Source organism: Eutrema salsugineum, unplaced genomic scaffold (assembly GCF_000478725.1).
Source record: "Eutrema salsugineum unplaced genomic scaffold, Eutsalg1_0 scaffold_13, whole genome shotgun sequence".
NCBI lineage: Eukaryota > Viridiplantae > Streptophyta > Magnoliopsida > Brassicales > Brassicaceae > Eutrema > Eutrema salsugineum.
In genome coordinates, this window is record NW_006256885.1 from 5,757,319 (window position 1) to 5,773,450 (window position 16,132).

At 38.6% G+C, this 16,132-nt stretch overlaps 4 protein-coding genes across 5 annotated transcripts; 1 reads left to right on the forward strand and 3 right to left on the reverse strand.

Moving 5' to 3' along the window:
* Window positions 1-150: 150 nt before the first annotated feature.
* Window positions 151-3,188, forward strand: LOC18023453 (dnaJ homolog subfamily C member 2). Its single transcript, XM_006407383.2, has 2 exons — window positions 151-354; window positions 963-3,188. Exon 2 carries the CDS (start codon window positions 1,054-1,056, stop codon window positions 3,001-3,003), a length of 1,950 nt encoding a protein of 649 aa, XP_006407446.1. The 5' UTR covers window positions 151-354; window positions 963-1,053; the 3' UTR covers window positions 3,004-3,188.
* A 120-nt stretch (window positions 3,189-3,308) lies between these two features.
* On the reverse strand, window positions 3,309-6,459 carry LOC18023454 (transcription factor MYB65). Of its 2 annotated transcripts, none has more exons than XM_006407384.2 (4): window positions 6,365-6,459; window positions 5,000-5,436; window positions 3,888-4,875; window positions 3,309-3,765 (listed from the first exon to the last, which is right to left on the reverse strand). In XM_006407384.2, the coding sequence occupies exons 2-4, from the start codon at window positions 5,369-5,371 to the stop codon at window positions 3,482-3,484; spliced, it is 1,644 nt and encodes a 547-aa protein (XP_006407447.1). In that variant the 5' UTR covers window positions 5,372-5,436; window positions 6,365-6,459; the 3' UTR covers window positions 3,309-3,481. The 2 variants fall into 2 exon arrangements, with proteins under 2 accessions (XP_006407447.1, XP_024015765.1); XM_024159997.1 differs by having other exon boundaries at window positions 5,000-5,500; window positions 6,365-6,441.
* A 1,819-nt stretch (window positions 6,460-8,278) lies between these two features.
* On the reverse strand, window positions 8,279-10,253 carry LOC18023455 (glycerol-3-phosphate acyltransferase 5). Its single transcript, XM_006407385.2, has 2 exons — window positions 9,510-10,253; window positions 8,279-9,370 (listed from the first exon to the last, which is right to left on the reverse strand). The coding sequence occupies exons 1-2, from the start codon at window positions 10,089-10,091 to the stop codon at window positions 8,450-8,452; spliced, it is 1,503 nt and encodes a 500-aa protein (XP_006407448.1). The 5' UTR covers window positions 10,092-10,253; the 3' UTR covers window positions 8,279-8,449.
* Window positions 10,254-11,511: 1,258 nt separating this feature from the next.
* Window positions 11,512-14,474, reverse strand: LOC18023456. Its single transcript, XM_006407386.2, has 3 exons — window positions 13,267-14,474; window positions 11,882-12,424; window positions 11,512-11,783 (listed from the first exon to the last, which is right to left on the reverse strand). The coding sequence occupies exons 1-3, from the start codon at window positions 14,131-14,133 to the stop codon at window positions 11,679-11,681; spliced, it is 1,515 nt and encodes a 504-aa protein (XP_006407449.1). The 5' UTR covers window positions 14,134-14,474; the 3' UTR covers window positions 11,512-11,678.
* Window positions 14,475-16,132: the final 1,658 nt, after the last annotated feature.

Consider the following 16,132-nt stretch of genomic DNA (forward strand, 5'->3'; position numbering starts at 1 on the left):
TATACTTTAGAGTAAGGCCCAAATAAATGGGGCCTAGCCCAAATAAATGGGGCCTAGCCCAAATAAATGGGGCCTAGCCCAAACTAATTGCGAGATGCCGAAATCAAAAGAATAGTATTATACGGACAACCAAAGAGGTTATAATCTGATAGACCATTTCTTCTTAGATGCTTTCCTCCATCTACAAATTGTTACCGCCGCTATTTCGTGCTAAACCAGATTGAACTGATTGAGGTTGTCTTCTTCTTCTTCATTTCTCTCTACCGCCGTGGGTTGGAGGAAGCTCGTGCGGAAAGAAATCGCCGGAGCGGCTTCCGACCGACGGATCGGATTGACTGCGAGCTCGGTTTTTTGGTAAGAAAAGTAGATTTAACACTGTTGTTTTCGAGTTATGGTTGCTGTTTGTTTTTGAGTGTATCGGATTGTTTGTGAATTTTCTGAAGATCCAATAGATCATCTTGTGGGTTATGCATAACAGGGGAATAAAGTGATAAGTCGAAAAAGTAGGTTTTTGTTATTATTATTATCCTTGAGTAATAACTATGTCGTTGATAAATTTGATTAATAACTATCCTTGAGTCTTGAGAGATGGATTTGTTATTGTTCTCATATTGTTTCCGTCGTTTTTAAGGAAATTTAAACTCGGAGTTGTGTTAGTGATACTCTCTGGATAATTGCTTAGTGCTATTCTATGACTAAGCTAGTTGAGCATTTGGGGTCCATTTCCTATTATCGTGGATGATCTTGTATTTATTAGACCAACTGAATATTTATTCTGTTGAGATTCTTATTTGCGGCTTGGCTAGTGTCTCTTTTCAAGACATAGCTTTTTCTAATAGATAAGTTTAGCTTTGTCTACTACTACTACTTGTAGGTTAATATACGTAGAATTGCAGTTGAATATTGACCCGAACCATTGTTAATGCTGACCAAAGTTCAAACTTCTGTAATTTTTGTGACAGAAATCACTTGGAGTAAGGTGATTTGCAGCTCCTGTTAAGCTGGAGAAGTGACTCTGCTGATTCTGCTGTTAAGCTAATTACATTTTTCATCATGCCGAGCTGGAGAAGTGACTCTGCTGTTAAGCTAATTACATACTCTGAGGAGCTTGTGGATGGAAAACCGTTCTATGCTTTTTCCAATTGTCTTCCTGTGAAGGCTTTAAACCGTGAACCTGCTGGTCATGCCTTCCATTCTGCTGCTCTTAAACTTCATGGTTGTGCAGAGGAACCCACAGACAATGAAGGTAGTGATAAGAAAGTTGGAGATGATAAAGAGAAGGAATACGTTCCTTCATTCAACTCGTATGCCAACAAAGGAAAGAAGAAGTCTGGTACGCAGCAACAAGACCACTATGCGTTGTTGGGTTTGAGCAATTTGAGATATCTTGCAACAGAGGATCAGATTAGGAAAAGCTATCGTGAAGCTGCGCTGAAGCATCATCCCGATAAACTCGCTACTCTCCTTCTGGCAGAGGAGACAGAAGAAGCCAAGGAGGCAAAAAAAGATGAGATAGAATCTCACTTCAAAGCAATTCAAGAAGCTTATGAGGTGTTGATGGATCCAACAAGGAGAAGAATTTTTGACTCCACTGATGAGTTTGATGACGAGGTCCCAACGGATTGCTTGCCCCAAGACTTTTTCAAGGTGTTTGGTCCAGCTTTTAAGAGAAATGCTAGGTGGTCAGTGAATCAGCGTATACCAGATTTGGGAGATGAAAACACAAAGCTTAAAGATGTTGATAAGTTCTACAATTTTTGGTACGCTTTCAAGAGTTGGAGGGAATTTCCTGATGAAGAGGAGCATGATCTTGAACAAGCAGATTCCCGTGAAGAACGGAGGTGGATGGAGAAGGAGAATGCTAAAAAAACTGCGAAGGCTAGAAAGGAGGAACATGCTCGAATTCGGACTCTTGTTGACAATGCCTATAGAAAAGACCCGAGAATTGTGAAAAGAAAAGAGGAAGAAAAGGCTGAGAAGCAACAGAAAAAAGAAGCAAAGCTTATGGCCAAGAAGAAGCAGGAAGAGGAAGCTGCTATTGCTGCTGAAGAAGAGAAAAGGCGAAAAGAAGAAGAAGAAAAGCGAGCTGCAGAATCTGCACAACAACAAAAGAAAGCTAAAGAAAAAGAGAAGAAGCTCTTACGCAAAGAACGGAATCGTCTTAGAACTCTCTCAGCTCCTCTGGTGGCTCAGCGTCTGCTTGACATCTCCGAGGAAGATATAGAGAACCTATGCATGTCCCTTAGCATCGAGCAGTTGCAGAATCTATGTGATAATATGGGAAACAAAGAAGGGCTAGAATTGGCAAAGGTGATCAAAGATGGGTGCAATAGTAGTAGAAACGACGAAGCCAACTCTAAAGAAAAAGAAAGTGAGAAAACCAACGGTGGCGCAGAGCCTACAAACCGAGTTTCTCAGTTAGGTAGCACTCAGAAGAAACAACCATGGAGCAAGGAAGAGATTGATATGCTGAGAAAAGGAATGATAAAATATCCAAAGGGGACATCTCGGAGATGGGAAGTTATATCGGAGTACATCGGTACAGGAAGATCCGTGGAGGAGATTCTGAAAGCAACTAAGACCGTGCTTCTCCAGAAACCAGATTCCGCAAAAGCATTCGATTCTTTCCTCGAGAAGAGGAAACCCACTGTTTCAATCTCGTCCCCTCTCTCCACAAGGGAGGAACTTGGAGAATCTCTACCTGCGACTGCGACTGCGACGACCACAACAAAGGCAAAACCGGCAAAAGAGACTGTTGTGGGGAAAAGCTCGAGCAGTCAAAGCTCAGACAGCAACGGTGAAGCAAGTGGAAGTTCAGACACAGATGGTTGGTCGGCTGTGCAAGAAAGAGCTTTGGTTCAAGCTTTGAAGACATTCCCCAAAGAGACAAGCCAAAGATGGGAGAGAGTGGCTGCAGCTGTTCCTGGGAAAACGATGATTCAATGCAAGAAGAAGTTTGCAGAGCTCAAGGAAATCCTCAGAAGCAAGAAAACCGGAGTCTAAAGAAAATCTTATCGGAGCTCCCATGAGAATTTTGGGTTTTAATCTTCTTGGGGCACCGTTACTTTGCGAGAAGAAGACCTTTAAAACTTTTTTATTATTTGTAATGATTCATTTGCTTCTCATGTCTTTATATATTGAGCCACTATCTCATATATTTTACCCTAATCTTATATGTATTGTTTGAGTATCGCTTGTTTTAAATGTCCGACACTGAGTTTCCCTGAATCGGTTAATAGTCACAGTCGATTTGTCATGTACATACTGAACTAAACAAATTAAAACCCGAAAAATTGGGTAAACTCCTTTCGAGGTTTTTAAGAGAAATTACTCAGGTGACAAGAGAATCGAAATCAAACAGTGTATTTTTTCCCCTCAAATCCATAAATTTTCTCTCAACTATAACAAACCGCAAGTCCTCAAAGGAAGTAAGTAAACATGATAATACAGAAAGATCAAATTGTGATGTGGTTTCATTTTGTTACAAAGACCAAACAGGAGGCATATTAGTCCATGCGCAAGACCCAACGCCTCGTGGTGCTTGACCTGATGATGACCCAACAGTCACGTAACTGTTTCCAGTGTCGTCACCACCAAGAAGAAGCGCAAGCGCATCGCTCATGCTGCTCGAGTCTCTAACAATCCCAAAACAGCCTTGGTCAAGCCAGCTCGACGCAAGTAAAACATCAGGCCGTGTTATATCAACTCTCTTTGGCTCCCAAACCTGATCCAACTCTTCTGTCTTTACAACGTTCCCTGCAAAAGCTTCAATAACGAAAAAGGCACTCTCAGTCTCAGCTACAAGACACCAAAGAAACAGCAACTTACGAATCAAACAAGGAAATAGATTAGATTAGACACCAATCAAAGAGTAACTTTGATCTCACCTGTACTAAGTTGTGAGGGAATTGAAACCTCGGAAGTAACCAGATTCTTTTGGGAATCTTCAAATTCACCTGATTTTATTTGGGTTTCACCACCAGGTGGTACATTCAGAGTAGCATCGGTTGTACAAGTAGCTGAACCGAAGCTCTTCTCAGATGATGATGACAACAACCTGTGCTTCGCACTAGTTTTGATCTTGGCTTCATGAAGTAGCATATCTAGTAACCCAGTGTCGCATGAAGAGAAACAATCTGACTCCTCTATCTCCAACGGTGGTGGAGACTGAATATAGGCGTCAACAGAGTCCACGAGATCTGATTGTGGAGATGGCGGTGTCGTCTTCCACAGATCAAATGCACTAGTTTCTGAATATTGGAATGAAGGGAGCTCCAGCTTCACTGCCCCAAATATGGGCTTAGAAGTAGGAAGCATGCCATCCGTAAAGGTATGGCTATTTGGAATCATCATATCAGATGAATGTCGGTTTCCGTTACGAGGATGATCAACCTCACAAGGAGAGATACTGCAAGATTTGTGATTCTTTTGTTGAGCAGTATTCTGAAAATGTTCCGGAGATTGGAATTCATGCTTTATGTTACTGCTGCACATGGGAAACCGAGATCCAGATTCCAAGAGTCGCTTTGGGGAAGGCAATATGGGTGGCATGTAGCTTTCGTACCGGGAAGTAGTTGCACCAGTTCCCAGCATGTTGCACGCAAACATATCTGAAAGGTCAGAAGCGCCAGGTAACAAGCTGGTAGCAATATTTAGATCGTCAAACAGGGCATTAGCTTTGGAATTCCCCAACTGCAAGAAGTCTTGATTTCTTCTTCTATCTACCCCAAAGATGTTACTCGTTGTATACTCTTCACTCCACTGCAGGTCTTCAACATGGATTTCAGGAGGGTAAAGTGGTAAGCCTGCTCGTTGTCGCCTCTTGATACGAGTGTTCCAATAATTCTTTATCTCATTATCTGTTCGACCAGGCAGCTTGTAAAAAAGAAGAAAAGACAATACCAGTGATTAGCTTTTAGGCTCATAAAGATATTGATTTATGAAAATGAACAATAATCAGGTAGCTCCCACAATGCTCTGGTCTTACAAAACTACTTACATGTTCAGCCATATGTGCCCATTTATTTCCCATCTTGGCGTGCATTTCAACAATGAGCTGTTCTTCTTCTTGGCTAAAAGCTCCTTTCTTCAAGTTTGGCCTCAGATGATTAGCCCATCTTAGACGACAGCTTTTACCACAACGAGACAGGCTTGTGTGTTTCTGCACAGCATTCCAGTTACCCTCGCCGTGCTTCTTGACATAGTTAATCAAAATCCCGTCTTCGGATGACGTCCATGGCCCTTTCTTCAGGACTTTTCCTTTCCCTCTGCTTCTATTATCATTGCCAATACTATCAGCAGCTGGTGATTCGTTATGGATGCTGGATTGCATACCATCATCACTCTCAACCGTTGTTGTCGTGTAACTCATCTTTTTCTATTTAAAGCAAGAAAAGCCCCAGCAATTCAATAACCATTTAGACATCAAGCTCCCACCTGAACAGTTTAAAGAAACGAGACAGACCCTTTAATATTCCAGCCAGTGAATATTTTATATCACCTGCAGCATTCATGTATTTATCAACAAAAGAAAGATACTGATAAACTTTTAGAAGTGGAGAAAACTGAAAACAGACAACCACGCAACAACAAAAGGTCTTTGACGAAAAAGTTGACAGAACACTACTAAAATCATTTTGACGAATCACCATTAGATATGCATTTCGATTTGAAATGAGAATCCAGATAAAGAAACACATAAACGAGTAAGCACTCGGAGTAGGCCATATATACGAGAAACTCATCTTACAAACACTAATTAGCAAGTCCCTAAAATAGCATCTGGATTTCACAGCTAAGCATGCCTTGAAGTTCCACTTCGTTTCTCACTGGATCCTACCATAGCAGCTTTAACACTTGAAACGACATATGTATCAAATTCTAGAAACAAATCTAGTTCCCAATATCTATCTAGTTTTCAATCCTAATTTCAAAAGTTAATTCGATGTTCAATTAATCATAATTTATTACTGAACAAGCATATCCTATTCATGAGAATCGAAAAAGCAGACACAGCAATTCACACGAACCCTACCTGAAAATAATCAGCAAAAAAAAATAGAAATCGAAGAAGAGATCTGCGTTAAAGCTTCTACAGCATCAGACGAAATCGGAGCTCGAGTTCAGCTGAACATAGAGAAGAAAAAAAAACTATCCGATTTGGTATTGGAACAACACAAATCCGAAATTTCAAACAGAAAAATCAGCTCAAAATTCAAGCTCCCCACTGATCATAGACGATAAAAACAGGGATTGAAGATCAGAGATCCGTGCAAATGGATTGAAGACTAGTAGTTACGGAAGAACAACAATCTAAAAAGAAAAATTACGAAGAGAGAGCGAGAGAGAGAGAGAGAGAGATTACGCGGGAAAGCTCCACCGATGTTTTCTCAGAGAATCGACAGAGATCAAAGTACCAAAGCAATATTCATCAAGCTCGGGATGCTGAACAGAAGTGGCAGAGGATGAAAAAAAAAACTCCTATTTATTTATTTCTTTTTATTTATTTAGCGAACTCACCTATTTGGTAGTATTTATTTTACTTTTTCTTTCCCGGATAAATTACGGAGAAATTTCATAAAATATAGGACGAATTATGCGATAATATAATGGCAAGATTGTTTTGTAATATGTGTCATCAAATTTTTTTAAAAAAAATACTAGTTTTGAAAATGATAAGGGTCGTAATACTGTAGTACTATTTAAGAAATGTGTCATAAATTGCAATTTATATTATTTTGGGTATAATCGTATACGTCTTTTTAGAAAAGGAGCACCACCAAAGATAAAATTGCAATTTACACTTCATTTAATGATGTAAATGTGATTATGAGTTTAATGACGTAGATACGTTGAGATTAGGATATATAGTCCGCACTCTCAGATTAGTGTCATCCATTGTATGTCAACAAATAGATAATGACAGTGATTCTCAAAACATATTGGCTCATCGATGTAAAAAGGCCAAAGGGTGAATCATGGACTCAGATTAATAAATGTCATGCACCATGAATAATTTTATTTTTTCTTTCTTTAAGTAACTCACAAAAAAAGATTGATCCTCTTTATACGAAAGCAACATAATTGCGTATATACTTCCAGATCATTTGATAATTTGAATGCTATATCTAGGGGAAATCAATACTCAGATCATCTTGGTCATACTAACATAGCTATATTTGATTCCAACATAGCTGTTATAGCGTACCCAACTTTTCAAGGATATATATATATATATATATAATCCATATGTCTTAGGTTATGAATTGATATATAATGCCGTCAAAAAGAATCGTAGATCAAATTATTTCATCACAATTTTCGAGATCAGATTCGATTATTCTTGTTTGAAGCATTTATATAAGTCATCGTGGAATTCTCGTGGCAATTCATATGGAAATCATGCGATTCGTTTTCTAGTAAAGAAAAGAAGGCAAATCATGACGACAAGCTGCAACATGGAAATCATGCGATTCGTTTTCTAGTAAAATTTTCCTAAAATCTTTTTCTTTTTTAGATTTTTTTTAATCTGTTAAAGGAAAAATCTCGTCTTTCGATTTGCTAAGAAATAATAATAGTCCCATAATAACAAATGAGCGAATATACTTAGGCATGATTCGTTTGGACTAGTCTGAATCACATGGTGAAATGTGTGTGTTAACGAAGAGGTAGCCAAGTGAGGTATTGTGAGGAGCCTCCCAAACGTAATTTAATTGCATTATGTCTCAACTCAAGGATTATATGTATATAGTTTAAGGAGATATAACAAACAAAATTTTTTAATTTTTTTCATTTATTCTTATCAAAGTCTGTCGTCAACAGTAGAATTTGGTTTACTTTTGTGGAAATTTATTCAATACAGACATACAGTAACTTTAACCCTAAATTTTATTTTATCATAAATGGAAAACAAAAAAAGTTTGGGAACGATGACGTGGAAGTGGCGGTAGGCCAACTGTAAAGTGGCAGAGAAAGTCTTCTGGTGAACGAGTTCGTCCATTTTCTAATCTGCCCACCAAATTCGAAAATGTTTGGCGACTAATCCTACATTTTCTTACCATATATACCGAAGAAGGTCCAACATTTATATATTCGATGTGTACTGTGTTTTGTATTCTTTTCGAGTTTGACGTCATCAAGTTATTAAAATATACTTGATAGAAATTGACGCAATTTGTTTGAAATCAACGAATATTTGAAAAACAATTTCAACAATAGTTCACAATGACTAACAAAACTATTCGTCCCCAAACATTTTTTTTCAACTATATATGGGGAGTTCCATATCTAAAAAAGAATAACATTTAAACAAAAAATACAAACACAACCATCTACAAAAACAAAAATCAATATATAGAGACTTTATTCACAAGCAAAAACAAATTAAGTGGGAGAAATTGAAAGAAAATAAAATCGTTATGAAGAGGAAATTATGGAGTAATATTTGATTTCAGTGAAGAAAAGGCTCGAAAGTGCTCACCACCTTCTTCAATTGGTCAAGAAACGACAAATACGATACCGTTCCATCGTTACCGGCGAGAACCCTATACTTATCCTTCCTCGTGAAGTTAGTGCATTCAAACCCTAACGTAGCCGCCAAGATTCTCTGAACATAGTTCGCCACATCATGCGGACTCTTCCCGGAAGAACACGTGGCCTCCATCGGAAGCTGGTTCAAGAACGTAACCTCGTAAACCGGTCTCGGGTTCATGAAAAAGAAAATCGGGTCTAACCCTTTCCAACCTCTCGCCGTGGTCGCGTGAAAGAATCCAACTCTATAATTCATCGCAACCGGAACAATCCTATCGGTTAACTCGGCGAAAAGCGCGCTAAATCTTAGCAAGAACGGTTCACGGCAAGTGGTTCCCTCAGGACAAACCACAAGATCTCCTTTAGACAGTTGTTGTTTAATCTTCGCGGCGTCCACATCTCTGATTCTTGTCAATCGAACGGTTGGAATGGGAGATAAGATCTCTGATAAACGAGAGATCGAGTAAGTAACGGCAGGGATGCTGCGTCCGAGCACATAGGATAATACCACAGGGTCCATTAGGGTTCTGTGTGTACATACGAAGAGAACGCCGGAGTTTCCGGCCGCTGGTGGCTGAGGAGGCTTGCCTTTGACGATGATTTGGCCGCCGAATATCTGAGAGACGTACGGTGTGGCCCATAATGGGAGGACGGATCCAAGAAAGATCCGAACGGCGGCGAGAATGATTCCGAATGGGATCCATATGAGGATGAGAAGAGCAGTGGCCGGAGTTGGTCGTTTGACAAGACGTCCGTCGTGAAAGATCACCGGAAGTGGCCGTAGCTCTAGTTGTTCGTTATGGTGGTTGTAGTTCTCTAGAATTGGTGCATGAATGTGCTCCTACGTTTATAAAGACAACAAAAAAAAAATTTAGTTTTGCTAGATTTAACAAGTAGTGCTAGTTGAAATACTTTTTGTTCATTAAGTGTAACAATGAATAAAGTTAGTATTTTATGCAACTTAGTTTTTTAGTGTTTACCTCACATAACGATAAGAAAGTTGTGGAAGTTGTCATGGCCGGTCTTCCGAGACCTAGACAAGGCCTCCGATCAACAAACAAATCAGCAACACGATTCGAAACAGATTGATCGACATCGGATTCACGTATAAAACCGGTGACAAAACCAAACCGGTTCACGATCAGCTCCGTACCGATGACCTCGTCGGCTCTAAGATGCTCTTTAGCGAACCTCTCCACCATTGCTCGAGGCATTCTCGTCACCACAACCCTCTTCGTACAAGAGCTGAAAACTCTCCAACTGTCCATGCTCACGTCATCCATGTAGAACTTAGGCAGGACGGCTCTAGCCACCGATTCAATGTCCGGTTCGCGTAAACCAACCGTGGCTACAAAAATCATTAGCTTGAGAGAAGCGTTTTTGTAGCTGAGAACGTCAAGGAGTGTGATTACGGGCCAGAGAAACAGCAACACTGCGAAACGAATTAGACCAGAGGCTTCGAAGGCAACGAGCATGAAGTAAGAGAATGGATCTGCGTTCTTCAGTATTGCCCCTTCAAATTCTGACACGACCGAATTTGATGTCGTTCTACTTTGCTCCATCACCAAATATCTTTTATTCTCTTTCTTGGTTTTTCTATCTATCGAATATCAGTTTTGACTCGATTGGAGATGGAAGAAAATGGATTATAACGTTTTATGTTATAAGGGTCTGGATTGATCAGTCGATCGTTTCTAATGCAATGGCAGTTTATCAGTATTGCACCTACCGAAATTGTACATGTTTTTTTATTTTGAAAAATGTCGGCTTAAGTCAATATTATATATAGAGAGAGATCAGAGATGTGAAGAAAATACGATTATACACGTCACGTGTTTTTTTCTGATGAAATAGTGCACGTATGTTATGTGGATAACAAAAAGCAAATGATGGTTTAAAATTAACCAGTTTGACCAAATTTTTGGCAGAATACACCACAATTAGGCCGTGTGTAAAGCTAAATATACGGATTTAATTAGGTTACTGACCTTATTACATAAGCAAAGCGTAAAGTTAATGAGATAGAAAATTTCTAGCTATGCATGTAACTAGGATAATGTCATAATGTATTAATGTGTGCCTATATTTAGAATATCTTTTATCTAAAACGTTCACAAGTATATGTAAATGGAAATTAGGGGTATAATTATTTTTCCTGATAAATGTAGGTTTCTTTACGGTTTGGATTCAATTTTTTCTTTTTCTTTTTTTCTTTTGCTAAAGGGTTAATTTGGATTCGGTTTCGTTTTTGTTAAATTCGGTCGGAGAGAAACTTAATTACCATCATAGTCCAATCGAATTAGTTTGGTTTGTTCAGTTTATTCATTTCAGTTTAATTAGTCTGGTCCGGTTTGGTTGGCTTCCTGACCGGTAAAATTACATATGAACATAAAGCTTGGAAATCTAAGTACATAACCATAACAAAAGTGTTGTACTGTATAATAGTATTTTCCCTAAAGATATGATCATAAGACCAATACCTTCTAGTCCTTTATAATTTGACATAAACTTGCGTGTTTACAAAACCTTTTTCCTTTATGAAAATTCTTATCCGTTTCTCTAAGACTAACTATGTTAGCTGAGGTTTGGTTGGAAACAAATCCGCTACTTTCATCAGAAGAAAATATATAAAATATGACGAGTTTATTGCTTTCAGGTCAATTTTGGAGGTAATTTTGTTAGCTACTGTGTAAAGTTGATTTGGTTTTCTTAACTAATTGTATCGTTCTTTTATTCGATTCGGTTGGCAATCAGTACGATTCTAACAGAATCAGCTGTGTTTAATACTATTCTTTTACTTCTATTGATAGAGAAAAATACTGAAGTAAATGTAATTAATTATATATGTTAATACTAAATGGTATGGAATTGAAGAAGTATAGACCTATAGTTAACCAACTTCTTCGTCATGAAAAACAAACAAAACTTACCATGTATTTATAAGTATCGGGTTTGATCGATATTATTTTGACTAATAATACAAAAAGAAAATGTTTGCATATTGAAATACACAAGAGTCCCGGTATTAGCAGAGAAAATCATCATTTCGTGGTTCTAGGAATTTAATTAGAAACCAACTATGATCGAATCTAAAGTTGTATGTGCATATATATATCTCTCTAATTAAAAAAAAAAAAAAACCGTTGTTTCTATATCTTCTCCGAAGATCTGCACTTTCTAATCCTTATCGACATTTCTTTATCCTTTCTTCTTCCTCCTCCTTCCAACACCTCGCAACACTGTCTCCGTGGTGCCTGTCAAAATGTAAAGAAAGCTTCGAAAATCAAAACCTAAACTCATTCAAAAATGTTAATTTCAATATGGAACAAAAACAAGAACAATAACAACTAACCTTGTTCCAATACTCAGGATCCATCTTCATTGAAGTGACCAATATCCTCTTCACTTGGGTTAACCGAGAATGCTCACTCTTCCCGCAATGACCATAATTTTTATCAGCTACGCTATACCAAGTTTTCGTCCCACTATCCCGCACATCCTCTGCACCATCCATGAAGTAAGTGACAGGACGCTCACACGGGTCAGGTTTCAAGGGACGTGTGTTAAAGGTGAAAGGTCCATCGCTCGAAGAACGCCAAGTTTTGAAGGTCTGCAACGGCGTATCCAGCTCCTTGGCGGTCAAGAAGTAAGTGTAAATCTGAATGGAATATCCCCAAGAGATGGATATGGACCATTGACGCTTGCGGTCATGACAATGAATCTGCTGGAGTATTCGATGTGGGTCTAAGTTATAAGGTTTCATGAGGGTTTGTAACGACTCGATCGGGTTTTTGTTAGGGAACATTGGGTCTAAGTAAACGAGGTGATGCAGCGATACGAGCGGTGCCAATGGATGCGCCGCTAGAAACCCGAATGGATCTCCTCTTATGTCAAGCTGCAATATATTTTTCATCACACAACACAACAAAAGAATGGTGTCAGTCCAACAGACAAAAACACCGAATAGATATTATGAATCTATATAATATAACAGAAGATTAATTTTTTTTCTCCCGAATATTGAAAGTTCCCTTGAGACACTACACGTGATCTAATAATAATGACACGCACATACATACAATTAAAGAATAAACATAAATATCTAAGAAACATAGATATGATGTTAGATTAGAACAGCAAGCTGTTCAGTTAAAAGCTTTGTATCCTAACATGACAGAATCACGTGCTCCAGCCATAAATTAAACCCAAGAAAAAGAATTTTCTGCTACACTCATGAACCACAGTAATCACTTCGTAAGATACAAAATTTAATAATTAGGGAAAATAAAAAACGGTCGGTGAGCATTCATCTCATATTCTCATGCAATGAAACTAGCTAGCAGTACTAAACCTGAAACTGTCGCTTCGATTTGATAAATTAATTAACGTCAAAATTCAGAGGAAAGGATACTAATGTCTCTACAGTAACAGTGACAACATCTTCCTTTCTTTGGTCAACAATTGTGTGACTCATTCAATAAATCAAATCCTTAATGCCCTTTTTTTAAGCACTACGCTAATAAGTGATTATTATTCTTGACCCCTTTAATTCTAAATTAATATAAGAAAATCCACGTGGCAAGAATCCACTCAAAATCGTCAAGCAATTCAGCATCTAAAATTCTAAACCCTTTTCAATTTGTCGGGGTTCCAGAAAACGAAATCAAAACTATTTTTCGACACGTGTAGACACAAACAACCAGTCGAAAAAGCTGACACGTGCGTAACAGAACGTACCTGGTGAAAACCGCGTTCTTCGGTGAACGGAACGCCGATCTCGCAAACGCAAGCCGCGATTCTCTGATCCGAACCGTAAAAGTAGAAATACCGTTGGAGACAACCGTCCATCCCGGCGGCCAAACGCATCGCCAAAGGACGACTGATGGCGAAACCGCCACCGCCAAACGCCATATCGTAGGCGTGCATCACGTCCTGCTCGACGCTCTCAGAGTTACCGCCGATATACCACATCTGCTCGTGGTCGTACTTGGAGAGAACCTTGACGAGATTATCGGTGAAGAAGACGGTGTCGTCATCTCCCATCACGAACCACCGCACATCGGGGAGATTTAGCCGGTAGCTATCCCAGATAATCCGAGCGATCCGAACGGCGGCTCGTGAGCTGGAGAATCTGAATCGAGTCCAGCCTGGATCGGAAACTCGAATCGGGATCGAGAATCGGGAATCGGAGTGGTTTTTGGGGAATCTCACCGGTTTATCGAGCCAGACGAATCCACGGGTGGAATTACGCCACCACAAGGAGGTGTAACGGCTCCGATCGAGCCAGGTGTCGGCGGCTCCGGCGATACAGAACTGGATGTGGGAGATATTGATGGGCCCGACGGATCCGGTGGGCGGGAGAGCTAAGGCTTTCTGAGGCACGGCGGGGAAATGGAGACCATAGGAGGAATAGTCCGGTGGGGAGGAGGATAGAAAAGTGGCGCGAAGAACCAGAGAGACGGAGACGATGAGGCACGTGAGGACGGAGAAGCGAGTGAAGAGCACGAGGTAATCACGTGGCCGCTCCGGCATGAAGAAGAAACTGGAAAACTTTAGGGCCTCGTGGTGGTTGCCGTGCTCTCCGCCGCCGCGATTCGTTTTCATATTTTATTTTATTTTATTTTGGCGTGTGTGTGGGGGGGGAAGGAGAGAAGAGAACACCGTGAAATTCACTCCGCCGTGTGGGAGTGGATCTTAATCATCACCGGAGACGGTTTATTTTACCGAATTTACCCTTCTGCCTACGCCGTGGGAATGGAGTTTTCTGTTCAAAAATTACGGAGTTACCCCCGACGGTGGCTGGGATTATTTTTTATTTTTATTTTTTTTTTTTTTTTAGTAAGGTATTTTTGTGTTACCCTCTTTTGGAGTGACAAACTCTGGGATAAACACATAAATGGAAGACGGAGAAGTAGAAGACGGGGTAGAGGTAGACACGTGAATGAAACACACAAATGACGGAGATAACCTCAGTCAACGACGAGAGGACTTTCTAATATTTGTTAATAGATCGTATATCAAGTTTCAAACTATATAGTAGAGCGCATATAATTTCAAAATGTTAAGGGGGTTCCTTCTTTATTCTATCAAAGGGATGAATAAAATGTGTTTTGTGCTCAAGGATATACATATTAAGGTAAGGTGCATCCAGTAAAAATTTGATAATTAATGTAATTTTTTAAGCGTTATTAAATTTACTATTGCACCCATAAGAAAGATTGTTTTTGCCTCCATTCTTTTTTAAACCTAAATCCCACTTAATAATCAAAATGTTGTTTCGAACTTTTTAATACTCCTTTTGTTCATAATTATTTGATGTTTTAGAAGGTTTTTTTTGTTCAGAATTATTTGATGTTCTCACTTTTCAATACAAAATTTAATAAATTTTTATAGTTTTTGACCTTTTATATTCTGCAGATTGTCTTTTTATTGGCTGAATGATATTTAAATGAATTATAAATAATATTTTTAGTATAGGGAAAATAAAAATTAAATGAATCCTTAAACTGTGTGCAAAACCTTAAACATCAAATAATTCTGAACAGAGGGAGTACTCTAACTAAAGTCAAATATGTTGAAAACATAACTGATTTATCTAAATAAATGCTTCTTTCTGTTTTTCATCAAACCTTTTCTAGCTTTGTTTAACGGTTTAAAACGGTTCTTTCTATATATTTTAGAGTAAATAAAAAAAAAAAATTAGAGAAAAAGTAGGAGATGTTTTAGAAAGAACGATGTTTGGACTTTTAATCGGCATGGAACACGTATTTTTGGAGCTTATATATCCTCAACAAACTATACAATATAACTAACCTCACAATTTGTTTTTCCCTTTGGTTATTTATAGCTGAAAAACAATATAAAATGTTAACATTGCATGAAGCATCCCAACCTTGATGACTTTGAGGATCAATTAAGATGCATGTCGTCGATGACCACGTTGTGAATTGTCCTAACTGAGTTCCTAAATGGAGAAACTAGTTTGTTTTCTGTTTACGTACAAATTATATTGTATATTTACATAGATTCTGTTACAAGGACGCTCCACTAGGCTGGGTTTTTTGGTTTGTGCCGGTGCAAGAGATAAATGATAAAGAGTTAGAGACGGGCCTTCTACGATCAAGCAACAAATATCATCAATCACGGATCTGCTATGTCTGGCCCGTCCTCTAAGCATATTTAGAACGCATTACGATATAGTTGAGATTCAGTTGGTCTTCCGTCTACCACTAGCCTTGAATATACAACAAACAAAACAAAAAAAATAGAATGCAAACAATCAATTCTAGGGATCGATCGGCTGAAGGAGCTCCACATATATAATTCTTTTCGAAATTGAACTACTTTCTTTTCAATTCTAGTTTACATTTATCCTATATTTCTATAGACAAAACTCCAACTTTTTAGTGGGCTAAAGCCACCGGGCTTTGTTCTATGATTGAATTAGTTGATCAAAAAAGAAAGAAATAACAATCAAAAGTTAGAGCAGCCATTAAAATGGTTTGAAAGTCTTATTGTGGGAGTATGTTTCAAAATAACACACTCGATTATACTAGTTTAATCGATTAGAATAAGAATTTATGTTGTTGATATCTGAATTTTT

Coding starts and splice junctions, on each gene's coding strand:
- LOC18023453 (XM_006407383.2), top strand. CDS start 1,054: ATGCCGAGCTGGAGAAGTGACTCTGCTGTTAAGCTAATTACATACTCT.
- LOC18023454 (XM_006407384.2), bottom strand. CDS start 5,371: ATGAGTTACACGACAACAACGGTTGAGAGTGATGATGGTATGCAATCC. Junction 4,876..4,999: donor GGGCACATATGGCTGAACAT/GTAAGTAGTTTT, acceptor CTTTTTTACAAG/CTGCCTGGTCGAACAGATAA. Junction 3,766..3,887: donor TCCCTCACAACTTAGTACAG/GTGAGATCAAAG, acceptor TCGTTATTGAAG/CTTTTGCAGGGAACGTTGTA.
- LOC18023455 (XM_006407385.2), bottom strand. CDS start 10,091: ATGGAGCAAAGTAGAACGACATCAAATTCGGTCGTGTCAGAATTTGAA. Junction 9,371..9,509: donor CTTTCTTATCGTTATGTGAG/GTAAACACTAAA, acceptor TTATAAACGTAG/GAGCACATTCATGCACCAAT.
- LOC18023456 (XM_006407386.2), bottom strand. CDS start 14,133: ATGAAAACGAATCGCGGCGGCGGAGAGCACGGCAACCACCACGAGGCC. Junction 12,425..13,266: donor AAGAACGCGGTTTTCACCAG/GTACGTTCTGTT, acceptor AATATATTGCAG/CTTGACATAAGAGGAGATCC. Junction 11,784..11,881: donor ATCCTGAGTATTGGAACAAG/GTTAGTTGTTAT, acceptor ACATTTTGACAG/GCACCACGGAGACAGTGTTG.